The 13,113-nt window shown below is 42.0% G+C and overlaps 1 protein-coding gene across 1 annotated transcript; it reads left to right on the top strand.

The window, feature by feature from the left end:
* The first annotated feature begins 255 nt into the window (after positions 1 to 255).
* LOC119490905 (extracellular calcium-sensing receptor-like) lies at positions 256 to 5,143 on the top strand. The gene is made up of 9 exons (XM_037774443.1): positions 256 to 380; positions 661 to 955; positions 1,076 to 1,162; positions 1,361 to 1,630; positions 1,958 to 2,164; positions 2,822 to 3,097; positions 3,500 to 3,724; positions 3,821 to 3,944; positions 4,021 to 5,143. The coding sequence occupies exons 1-9, from the start codon at positions 271 to 273 to the stop codon at positions 4,929 to 4,931; spliced, it is 2,505 nt and encodes an 834-aa protein (XP_037630371.1). The 5' UTR covers positions 256 to 270; the 3' UTR covers positions 4,932 to 5,143.
* Positions 5,144 to 13,113: the final 7,970 nt, after the last annotated feature.

Below are 13,113 nucleotides of genomic sequence, written 5' to 3'. Positions count from 1 at the left end.
CAAATGAAATGCATATTAGGCCCTGCCCTTACTTTTGCGTATGCGCTGATGGGTGGTGTGCAAGATTAAACAATGCTGCAAGTCAATAAAAGGGGTTGACACTGAGTCAGAAAAGGAGTAAACAGGAGGAAAACCATGTGGGCACTTTTAGATATCAACGTCCTCTTGCTCATGTACTCTGTGTTGTTGTGTTCCTACTTTTCTTCTGCTGTGCCCTCCCCTCTCCATTTAACCTCCTGCCGGTTACAGCGACAGTTTCATCTAAATGGGATGCACAAGGCTGGAGATGTGGTTCTCGGAGGGCTGTTTGCGATCAACTTCTTTTCTTTCTTTCCGGACTTGTCTTTTACCTCAGAGCCAAAACAGCCAACCTGCCACAGGTCAGTCAGGGAACAGCAAAATGCAGAACTGGAGGAAGTCAATCCCATTAGTGATATTTATTTGTATATGATAAGATATTACTTGGTCAGAATTACATTGTGTATTTATGCCATTTTAGACATATCATTTGTCTCCTTTATATTCTTTATTCAGGTATTGTAATAATTGTTACTATTCAACTGGCTTAATTGTTTGCAAAATCTGTAATTGTGCAACACGTTCATGTCAGCTCAGTTACTGTATCATTTTGTAATTTCCAACAATGGTATTTTGTGTTAGTTTTAATGTTCTAGGATTTAGGCAGGCCCAGACCATGGCCTTTGCTATTGATGAGATCAACAGAAACTCCAACCTGCTACCTAATCTGACTCTGGGATACAGTCTTTATGATAACTGCAACAACCTAGGAGTTGGATTCCGTGCAGCATTGTCATTAGCCAGTGGTCAAGAGGAGCAGTTTATGTTGGACAAGACCTGTGTAGGAACCCCTCCAGTCCTTGGGATTGTGGGTGATTCTTCCTCTAGACGTTCTATTGCCATCTCCACTGTCTTAGGTTTGTACAGAGTACCTATGGTAAGTTGTGTTCTGTTGTAGTATTATAATTTTAAATGCAATGTCAATTGTAAACATTGGACTAATCACCCGATGAAGGATTTGAATCTTTTTAGGATGTACAGTCTGTGTCTTTCACAGGTGAGTTATTTTGCCACATGTTCGTGCCTGAGTGACCGGCAAAAGTTTCCATCCTTCTTTAGGACGATCCCAAGCGATGCTTTCCAGGTGACCATCAATCATCAAAATGAAAATGTATCCCAGTACTGCAATGAAATATTATATTTTTTTTGTAATACATGTCAAATACGTTGTGCCATTGATGGACCAGTTAAACATGGTCCATTGTGGAAACAGTTTAGCAGGTTAATCACTGAGAGATTATTCCAGCCTGTGCATTAATCCTTCCTATCTGTATTTACTTAGGTGCGTGCTATGATTCAGATTCTCAAGCGCTTTGGTTGGACTTGGACAGGTCTGCTGGTCAGTGATGATGATTATGGACTGCACGCCGCCCGATCCTTTCAATCTGATCTGGCTCAGTCTGGTGGAGGGTGTCTGGCCTACTTTGAGATTTTGCCCTGGGACAAAGAAGCAGCTGAACTAAGGAGAATTGTGTATTTGATGAGGAAATCTACAGCTCATGTGGTCATTGTCTTTGCATATGAGAGTCACATGATTAACCTCATGGAAGAGGTTGGGCTTGAATTACAGCTTAATTATAATTTCATATAATTAAACAACTTAATGTTTTAATTGTTAAACTGAAATATTTAAGTTACGATATAATATTGTCCTGTAGCAAATAGATTTAATTGAATAAATCACTTGTCTTATTTGTTAAAGTAGCTGTTAACCTGTATAACCGAGTGAGATCACTAACTCAAACAAATTACAACGACCTCCAGTTATATACTGTATTCTGTGTAAAATACCGGATTTCACATGTGTAAAAATGAGGAAGACAAGACATCAACTGTGTCACTGTATGAATTTATATATTTTATATCATGAAATGCACAGGTGGTGAGGCAGAATGTGACAGGCCTGCAGTGGATGGCAAGTGAAGCCTGGACTGCAGCTACTGTGCTCCAGACCCCCCACCTCATGCCGTACTTGAACGGCACACTGGGCATTGCCATCCGACGAGGAGGAATACCAGGACTCAGGGACTTCCTTTTAAGAATACGTCCTGACAAACAACACAACAACCGCTATGGAAATAACATGGTGAGTTTAAGTGGAGACACCCCAGGTGAGGATGGTAAAACATTTAAATAATATATATCGCCATGAAAATTTCACAGTTGATTACTTATATTAAGACAATTATTTTTTTGTATTACAAGTTTTCTGAGTTAAAATTGTTGTTTCATTTTATTGACATAATAGAGGCAAAGGTTTTTACAAAACTCATTTTGAGAAAACGGCCTTTAAAGATATGTATTGTAAAATTCAATACATTTTGAAGACACTCCTGGTGAATTGGGTTAAAAATCTAAGATATCACCATTAAACTTCCCCAGTTGATTACTTACACTAAGACAATTATTTTTTGTCTTACAAGTTTTCTGAAATGTTTTGTTTAAATATGCAAATGAGGCATCATGTTATTCTAACTTTTGGTGAATTTAAGAGAAATGTACACACACATATATTCAAATGTAGTAAAATAGACACCTAAATTGGATGTTTTCTTTCCACTAGTCTAAAAGAAGACATGTTATGGAAGCAAAATAGCCCAACATTTAAAAATTGACCAGTTCATGAAAAACAATGTTTTTGCCTGTAGTGTCTCACCTTAAAATCGCAATCTGATCTGGTATTTGGAAGAATAATACAGTATGTTGTCATCATTTATAACACAAGGTTTTCAACACATTTCAGGTAAATCAGTTTTGGGAATACACTTTTCGCTGTAGATTTGCACCAGCTCCAGCAGGTTGGGTGGAGGCTGGGGGAAAACTATGCACTGGACAGGAAGATCTAGAGAGTGTGGAGACTGAGTTGTTGGACATTTCAAACCTCAGGCCAGAGTATAACGTGTACAAGGCTGTGTATGCTCTGGCGTATGCTCTTGATGACATGCTGCGCTGTGTGCCAGGGAGAGGTCCTTTCAGCGGACACAGCTGTGCCAGTTTGCAAAGACTGGAGCTATGGCAGGTGGGATATCAGTTTAAACTACTTGACTTACTACATGACATGACTAAATCCTATACTATTTGGTGGAGTTACATTTCAGGTATAGGATTAAATACAATGCTATGAGATTACTAATCTTAAAGTGCATAGCATAGCTGAAACATTTACCCCTACCACAAGGTGACAACAGTGGATAATATTATCAGATCAAAGTGTATTGTCAGTGGATATACAGTAATATCGTTGACTTCAATTTAATGGACATGCTTTGTTGGAACTGTTAATATCTTCATATGTTCATAGGTGCAGTAGACAGGTTGATTATTGAATATTAGATACCACTGTGTTCACCATGGTCATATAAAATTGATTTTTCATCTGTCCTTTTTGATTTTCCTCTATCCGTTATTCTGATATTCTTAGCTTGTGTATTACTTGGAAAAGGTCAACTTCACCACACCATTTGGTGATCAAGTGTCATTTGATGAGAATGGTGATGCCTTACCAATATATGATGTCATGAACTGGCTGTGGCTCCCTGATGGACGAATTAAAGTTGAGAATGTGGGCGAGGTCAAAGAGTCAGCCAGAGGTGAAGAACTCACACTTAATGAAGACAAAATCGTCTGGAACTCTGAATCCAAAGAGGTTGCCTTTAATTTTTCGGACACCTATTTTGTGTACCATGCATGACACATTATAGCTATTTGACTCAATAAAAGATGTGTATTTTTCTCCCTACAGCCCCCCCGGTCAGTGTGCAGTGAGAGCTGTCTTCCAGGTACCCGCATGGCCAGAAAGAAGGGGCAACCTGAGTGCTGTTTTGACTGCATCCCTTGTTCTGAGGGAAAGATCAGCAATAAGACTGGTTGGTATTCAGTTTTAAATATTGCAGTTTGGAGATATAATTAAACATTAATCTTAACACTATCATGTTTTCTTAGACTCCATGGAGTGCACCAGTTGTCCAGAGGACTTCTGGTCCAGTCCCAAGCGTGACCACTGTGTTCCTAAGAAAATAGAGTTCCTCTCCTATCAAGAGCCTCTAGGTATCTGCCTGACAGCCATCACATTGTTGGGCACATTAATCTGTGCTGTTGTCCTGGGCATCTTCATCTATCATCGCAGCACCCCCATAGTACGCGCCAACAATTCAGAACTGAGTTTCCAGCTATTGATATCACTTAAATTATGTTTCCTCTGCTCACTGTTGTTCATCGGCCATCCCAGGATGTGGACATGCCAACTGAGACATGCAGCATTTGGGATCAGTTTTGTACTTTGTGTCTCATGCATCCTGGTGAAAACCATGGTGGTTCTGGCTGTGTTCAACGCCTCCAAACCAGGAGGAGGAGCCAGTCTCAAGTGGTTTGGTGCTGTGCAGCAGAGAGGGACAGTTATGGTTCTTACTTCTATTCAGGCAGCAATCTGCACTGCTTGGCTTGTCTCTGCCTCATCAGCTCCTCATAAAAACACTCAATACCACAATGACAAGATAGTGTATGAGTGTGTAGTTGGATCCACAGTTGGTTTTGCAGTGTTACTGGGTTACATTGGCTTACTGGCTATCCTCAGCTTCCTACTAGCATTCATGGCGAGGAATCTTCCAGACAACTTCAATGAAGCCAAGTTCATCACTTTCAGCATGCTGATCTTCTGTGCTGTGTGGGTGGCATTTGTCCCTGCTTATGTCAGCTCACCAGGCAAATATGCAGATGCAGTGGAGGTATTCGCCATCCTGGCCTCCAGTTTTGGTCTCTTGATGGCACTGTTTGGACCCAAATGTTACATAATCCTGCTGAGACCAGAGAGGAATACAAAGAAAGCAGTCATGGGTCGGGGCATTGAGTCATGAAACATTCAGACAGAATTAATACTTTTTCTCTATACAATACAAACATAAAGGAAGAAAAATATTTTGGTAGTAATAGCAATGTTATTAGTAATTGAGAAAGTAGGCTGATGACAAATAACTTCGATCATGTAGCGTTATTGCATAGAGCAGATTAATCATCAATCAATAATTAATATCAAAATATGTATATACAATTAATATCCCAATATTATTAATCATAAACCCATGAATTGTCGTAAAATGTGAAGGAGAGTGGTGACTATACGCTTCAGATATCATACACAATTAGTTTTAATATCAGAATTTACACAGGTGCCACCCAATTTTATAAAAACAGGGAAAAATTCAAAATTTGATATATATCAATTGAGTCTCATAATATCAGGTTTGCTACGGAGTTCGTGGGCATGGTGAACAGTGATTCTAATTGTTTATATACACACACAAATCAAATATCCAAGTTCTGTATAAAATGAAATGTTTATTTGACTAACTACATAACTAAACTACTAACAGAGGATAATTGAAGAAATGATAATTGAAGAAATATAGTGAATACAATCATGAACATTTATGGATAGACACAAATTAAATGTGACTAGGTCAATTCAGTGACTGAAATCTCTAATTGAATTTGTTGTTCGACATTTGCCTATCAATTAAATTTTCTTTTAGTATTAACGCATCATTCAGCAGCAGCGATGTACATGAAACCTGCCTTGGAGGAGGTCTGTGCTCTCCGAGTGCAATTGTAGTTGACTATAAATTTGTTTGTTAGTCTAATCATCAAACTCTTTCACTTCTGAAAATGTATTTATATATCACTTTCGATGAGTATATAGGTGGATTGTGTTGTAAGGGGTGGCCGCAGATTCTGTCTGGAACACGGCATTTTGGATCTTTTGGATCCAACGGTGCGACTCAGGTTAAGTCGTTTTTCTCCCTCAGTGGCTCTCTTTGCCGTCCTTGGGCACTTTGGGACGGGTCGGCTGCGACGTTACCTTGATGCAAACTCGGCTTTAGAAGTTTTTTTTTTCTCTGTGCCATTTCCTCAACCCCCCCTCGGAGATGGAGGAATCTCTCAGTTAAAAATATCTTTAATTTAAAGTCTTTCTTTAAAGTATATTTTCTTCACACTGGCTGGTACCAAGCCTATAGCATGTTGTGGATGCACTGAAGTTGTAGCATACTTCAGGTTTCAGCAGCTGACTGAATCAGCCATCAGGGCAGAGCAGCATGGCAGCAGAGTGGCAAGAGAGATGGTTTGGCCTGGCAGGATTCAGAATTCTTTTAGCTGTAGTCAGGTAGGCTGGGTGCCAATCTCAGCCTGTCGTGAGGTGCTGGGCAAGCGTGTGTCTAAGCGTCTGTTTAAGATCTCTGGCGACGTATAATATAGATATATAAAATATAAAAATATTTAGGTAGCAGGATCTCATCAAGTGATTAACATAAAGGGAAGGTTTTAATCTAAAGCTTGTGATTATCTACTTATCAGCGTGAGTATTTGAGTTATCTAAACTGAAAATGACTGAACTAGATAAATTGTTATAAACAAACTTACAGTAGTCACAAATGTGGATTTCGAAAAGAAGGCAGGGAGAGGTCAGAAGTGTGAGACAGACTTGTGTCTCTGCTGGCTCCTACTAATTTCAGTTTTCTTCTGGTGAACATGTAAATGTTAAACAAAACTGCCTGTTATTAAACATACGATACGATACGATACGATACGATACAATGCGATACGATACAACTTTATTGTCAGTTTGCACTGAAATAAATTTTGCATCCATAGGCGGCTCAGTTTGAGAAAAAGTACACATACCATAGACATACTGTTACCATAAACAGACAGACAAGTAAGACCCATCAGACAAAAGAACAAAACACATCAACATTTTCATACATAACCCATTACAAAAATTACCATCTGTCCTCTGGATTTACATGTCTTTAGCAGCACATTAATTATTATTTAGCAACAAGATGGACTGATGGACAAAAGCGTTCTTTAACCTGATGCAGTTAAATGAAACGCCTCTTGGAGGGCAGAAGTTGATATTCCCCATTTAAAACATGTAAGGGATCAGAAGAGATGCTGTTGGCCAATCTGAGCATGCTCTTGTTGTGAGCTGCTTGAAAGGAGGCTTCCACAGGTTGGCCAATGATCTTCGCGCAGATTTTGATTTGACTATAAAGTTTAGTTTTAAGTTTTACAGATATACTACTGAGCCAACCTGTGCTGCAGTACAGCAGGATACTCTGAATCACTGAACTGAAAAATAGAAAAATAATCTGGCTACTGGCTCCAAATGATCTGAGTCTGCAAAGTGTTAGCAAAGCACAACACATTAATTCAAGTACATGTTAATTTGTATCAAATGTCATTTCCATTTTGGTCTCATTCACAGCTTCATGTGTCTTTGGGTGACTGTGAGACAACATCTCAAAGGAATGTATATAGTCTTAAAACCCAGGGAGTAGGCCATAAATTCTCCTTTGTTTCTTCATTTGTTCCTCCAATTTGTTGCCTCACAGCAAGAGGGTCGCAGATTCAAATCCAGCTTGGGGCCCTTCTCTGTGGAGTTTGCATGTTCTCCCCATGTTAGCGTGGGTTTTCTCCGTGTTCTCCGGCTTCCTCCCACAGTCCAAAGACATGCAGGTTAGGTTAATTGTTGACTCTAAATTGCCCATAGGTGTGAATGTGAGCGTGAATGGTTGTCTGTATCTCTGTGTCAGCCCTGATATAGTCTGGCGACCTGTCCATGTTGTACCCTGCCTTTGCCCAATGTCAGCTGGGATCGGCTCCACCCCCCCGCGACCCTCAATAGGATAAGCGGTTAAAGGATGGATGGATTAATAAGTACTTCTCTAATAATTCATAATGGAAGACTATATAGTAGATAATGATGAGTTAGTGAACAGGTAGGGCGAGCCTATATTAATGAATTAAGTAATGATCACTTTGTGAATATTTGTGACTTGATCATCTTGACCACTTGACTCATCATTCCTGATTAAATCTGAATCAGCTGCTGAGCAGCACAAAACTAGTAACGACTCATTAATTACTGATTACTTAAACATTACTTACTGTTTTTGTGTCCCTACAAGTGAAGTAAATCATAATACCGAATAATGAGGAGTCCCTCATTACTTCATCATTATTTTTACAATTAAAGGGACTGTTTGTAACTTTTTAAGCGTATAAATGTACCGGGTTGGGACACATGCGCGCTCGCATATGTGCGCTCGCGTGTTGCTGTACTCTCTCCTCCTCTGTCTGCTTGCCTTCACTCAGAGCGGACGCGCATTCTCGCGTACTCGCTCCACATCTAGACGTGAACGCGCGCTCACTACACACTGCAGAAGAGTTAGTTTAGCTCTGAGAGTATCTAGTGAATGTACAGTGGTCGTTTGTGCAGAAATAACTGCTGCAGCTCCTACAGACCAACAGAGGTTTCCCGTGTCTTGTGAAGTGACGGGGCTCCGCAGCGAGTTACTTTATCGTCTCGTTACCGACTGGGTGCCGGCGTCTTCCTGCTCACTCCGGCTGCGGGCGGAGAGAGCAGGAAGACACGCTGCGTAGCCCCGCTGCCTCAGCCTGCGCTGAGGCAAGAAAAGCCAACACTAGGATCAGCAGTGATTCATGGAGAGACCTTTGTCTGGTCAGCTAACATTACTGCCAAGCAGGTGAAATATAGAGTGATATTGAATAGAATAGAATAGAATAGAATAGAGACTTTATTGTCATTGTCATTGAAAACAACGAAAAGCAGTTTAGCAGCTCTTTGCAGTAAAAACAAACATTAAAAGCAGCCATAAAAACATTCAATCACAAAGTACACAAATAAATAAGTGGATCATCATAAAGTGCAGGTGCCATGATTATGGTTCAGCAGCTAGTGTCCTCAGCCTTTGGGGGGGTGGGTGGGTCCTACACACTTGACAGCCTGTGGGTAAAAGCTGTTTTGTAGTCTGTTGGTGTGTGTTTTAATTGTCCTGTATCTCCTACCGGAGGGAAGGGGAGCAAAAAGTACATGTCATGGGTGGGTGGGGTCTTTGGAGATACAGCTGGCTGTCTTACAGAGCCGGCCAGCGTATAGGTCACTGAGGGGGGGTAATGTGGTCCCAATCACTTTTTCTGCCATCCTCACCACCCGCTGCAGGTCCCTCCTGTTCTCCACTGTGCAGCTAGCAAACCACACAGTGCAGCAGTAGGTCAGGAAGCTCTCAATGGTTGGCCGATAGAAATTGATCAGCAGGTGTTGAGGAAGGTGAGCCTGCTTCAGCTTCCTGAGGAAGTAGAGTCTCTGCTGGGCCTTCCCCACCTGATGATAGATGTTTTTGGACCAGGTGAGGTCTGATGAAATGTGGACTCCGAGGTACGTGAAACAGTCCACCCTCTCTACCTCCTCTCCACTTACGCAGAGGGCAGAGTGCTCCACCCGCCTGGCTCTCCTGAAGTCTATTATCATTTCTTTTGTTTTTGTTGTGTTTAAATCCAGGTTGTTATGGGAACACCATTGTGTCAGATGTTGGATCTCCTCCCTGTAGGTTGTCTCGTTGTTGTTGGTTATCAGTCCAACTACAGCAGTGTCGTCTGCAAATTTGACCATGGTGTTAGTGGGGTGAATAGTTGTGCAGTCATATGTGAAGAGGGAATAAAGAAAAGGACTGAGGACGCACCCCTGTGGTGTTCCAGTGCTCAGGGTCAGAGTGGCTGAGGTGTGGTCCCCCATCCTAACACACTGTGGTCTGTTCCTGAGGAAGTCCAGCACCCATTTGCTCAGTGAACTGCCTAAGCCCAAGTTGCTCAATTTTTGAACGAGTTTGTGTGGAATTATTGTGTTGAAAGCAGAACTGAAATCAACAAACAGCATCCTTACATATATGTTGTTGTGATCCAGGTGTGTAAGGGCTGCGTGAAGAGCTGTTGTGATTGCATCATCTATTGATCTGTTTGTCCGATAAGCAAACTGGTGTTGGTCAAGATCGGCAGCGATGACAGTTTTAATGTAGGAGAGAACTAGTCTCTCGAAACATTTTGTGATTATGGGGGTTAGAGCAACTGGCCGGTAGTCATTCAGGCAGTTCACTTTGGTTTTCTTGGGTACAGGGACGATGGTGGTTTCCTTAAGGCATGTGGAAACAACAGACTGTTCAAGCGAGAGGTTGAAGATGGTGGTAAATACCCCTGTTAGCTGGTCTGCACAGGCCTTAATGATTCGTCCGGAGACCCCATCTGGTCCTGTCGCTTTCCTGATGTTGACTCGGCGCAGGACGGATCTGACCTGGTGGTGTTGGAGCTTTATCGGTTGGTCCTTCTCTGGTAGTGCAGGCTGGATGTTGGTTTCCTTGTTCTCCCGGTCGAACCGAGCGAAGAAGTTATTCAGGGTATCAGGAAGAGTGTTGTCTGTGGGACTTAAGGCTGTGCAGTTGTTTTTGTAGCCAGTGATGGTTTTTATCCCCTGCCACATGCACTTGGAGTCGTTGTTCTTAAAGTGCTCCTCTATGCGCTGCTTATATCTGCATTTGGCCTCCCTGATCCCCCTCCTCAGTCTCTTTTGCGCCTCTTTGTATTCCTGCGAGGTCCCAGATTTAAAGGCAGAGTCCCGTGCTCTGAGCAGGGTCCGCACCTCGCCGTTGAGCCACGGTTTCTGATTCGGAAAGACTTTGATGGTTTTTGTCCCTGCCACACCTTCAGCACAAAAGTTTATGTAGGAGAGGACAGCTGTTGTGTGTCCCTCCAGATCTGTCTCCTCAGCAAATATTTCCCAGTCTGTGGTATCAAAACAGTCCTGTAGAGCTGAGGTGGCTTCCTCAGTCCACACCTGAACTGTTTTAATGGATGGTTTCTGTCTACAGATCAGGGGTCTGTATGCTGGAGTCAAAGACAGGGACAGATGGTCTGACAGTCCAAGATGTGGGAGTGGAGTGGCTCTGTAGGCATCTGGAATGCTGGTGTAGACCTGGTCTAGTGTGTTTTTCTCTCTTGTAGGGAAGTTTACATTTTTGAAGAACTTCGGCATGACAGATTTTAAGTTGGCATGGTTGAAGTCTCCTGCTGCAATAACAAGGCTGTCTGGTTGTGCTGACATTTGGTTGTTAATGGCACTCTGTAGCTGCTCCAAGGCTAGCTTTGCATTAGCATTTGGTGGTATATAGACAGCTGTTATCATGACAGATGTAAACTCCCTGGGCAAGTAAAAAGGTCTACAGCTCAGCATCAGGTATTCTATCTCCGGGGAACAGTGTGTTTCAATAACCCTGGCGTCAGTACACCAGCTGCTGTTGACGTAAATACAAAGTCCTCCACCCCTGCTTTTACCGGAGTTGATGGTACGGTCCGCTCTGTAAACAACGCGGCCTGCTAGCTCGATAGCAGCGTCCGGGGTATGCGAGTCCAGCCAAGTCTCTGTTATTAACATCACACAGTGCTCCAGGCAGCGCGATGTAATCCGCAGTCTTATCTCATCCATCTTGTTGCTGAGTGACCGGGCATTGGCAAGGAAGAGGCTTGGAATCGCCGGTTTGTAGGGGTTAGCCTTTAGCCTAGCTCGTAGCCCCCTTCTCTTCCCCCGCCTGCGTCTCCTGTGACGCTTCCGTCTACGCAGAGTCTCCAGTGCAACGCTGCTTCCTCCTTCCGGGGAAAAACGCCGTATCTCCGGTGGAATAAAGTTCCAATTCGTGTGCGGGGTGCAAAGTTTGTCCGTCACATTAAGCAGCTCTGCTCTGCTGTATTGCAGATGTCCCTCTATCACTCCAGTGACAATGCATACACACACAAAAAACATACATACACTGCCGAACCGAAAGCGCTGGGCCGCTGCGTCTAACCGCGCCGCCATATTGTGGTTTTAGCTGACGTGTGTCGCCTCACTGTTTTGAGCGATGCTCGTTCATGTCTATTTAGAGCGAGCAGGCGCGAGCTCGACGCTGACTTTCATTGATTTCACGGCCACAGGTGTCGCTGTTAACAAGCATTTCTGAAAGTTACAAATAGTCCCTTTAATTCCTTTAAAAAAAACGGAGAAAGCAGGATTCTTAACAGATTTGTATTCATCATATTCAGACAACATATGTATTAAAATTCAAATCCATGAATATTATGAAGTTGAATATAATTTAAAAAAAGCATCGATCATTGATCAAAATTATCGATTGAGAGTTACTCATTAACTAATAGTTCATTAGCATTTAGATCCTCATTAATTTCTTTAATTACGTGATCATTAATCTTCTGGAAGCCATGACTATACAATGGCCTAACATTATACAGAAAATAATTGTAACTTTTTGTGTTCACTGTTATAATTATTTTCTGCAATTAAGCCTGCATGGATTTGCTGCCATTTTTTCTTAAATGCCTCCTAAATAAGATGCTTTTTGGGGTTTCAGTCAGACAAAGCCAGTGTTTTAATTTATGTAATATTCCGCTACATTTTAGAGGGAATTGAGTTGAGTAAGGTCATCCTGCCTGGAAAAGTATCTACATGCACTTACTGTTAATATGTTGATGTAAATAAGTACCATGTTTCCGCCTGTAATCCATGAAATAAAGTTCTACTATAAAATTGCAAATTGGACAGACTAATGGGGATATCCTTCTTGCCCACATGTTTATGCAGAACTAATCATATATGATACCTGCCAAGTTACTATGGGTGCCAGATTTAATAACCCACCATCAAACAGACAGGAAGATGTAATATTTCACTGAGTGTCTTGGTATGCTGCTACCATCTAGTGGACATACTCGGGGCTAATTTGAGCATTTGGTTAGTTTAATTCGGTATGCTTATCACACCACAAATCACACGCAAATTTAATGAGCCATCAATCATGGCGGTCATCCACAACTTCAATTTGAGTTGGAAAGGTTGCTGAAATTGCCTTGGTGAGATGTTATTAAAAGTGCACAAATAATTCCACCTCAATACAAAATCAATCTCAAATGAAATGCATATTAGGCTCTGCCCTCACTTTTGCGTATGCGCTGATGGGTGGGGTGCAAGATTAAACAATGCTGCAAGTCAATAAAAGGGGTTGACACTGGGTCAGAAAAGGAGTAAACAGGAGGAAAGCCATGTGGGCATTTTTAGATATCAACCTCCTCTTGCTCATGTACTCTGTGTTGTTGTATTCCTACTTTTCTTCTGCTGTGCCCTCGCCTCTCCATTCC

This window comes from Sebastes umbrosus, chromosome 7 (genome assembly GCF_015220745.1).
Source record: "Sebastes umbrosus isolate fSebUmb1 chromosome 7, fSebUmb1.pri, whole genome shotgun sequence".
NCBI lineage: Eukaryota > Metazoa > Chordata > Actinopteri > Perciformes > Sebastidae > Sebastes > Sebastes umbrosus.
The sequence above is the reverse complement of the archived record's forward strand: the minus strand, read 5'-3'. Positions and strand labels throughout refer to the sequence as shown.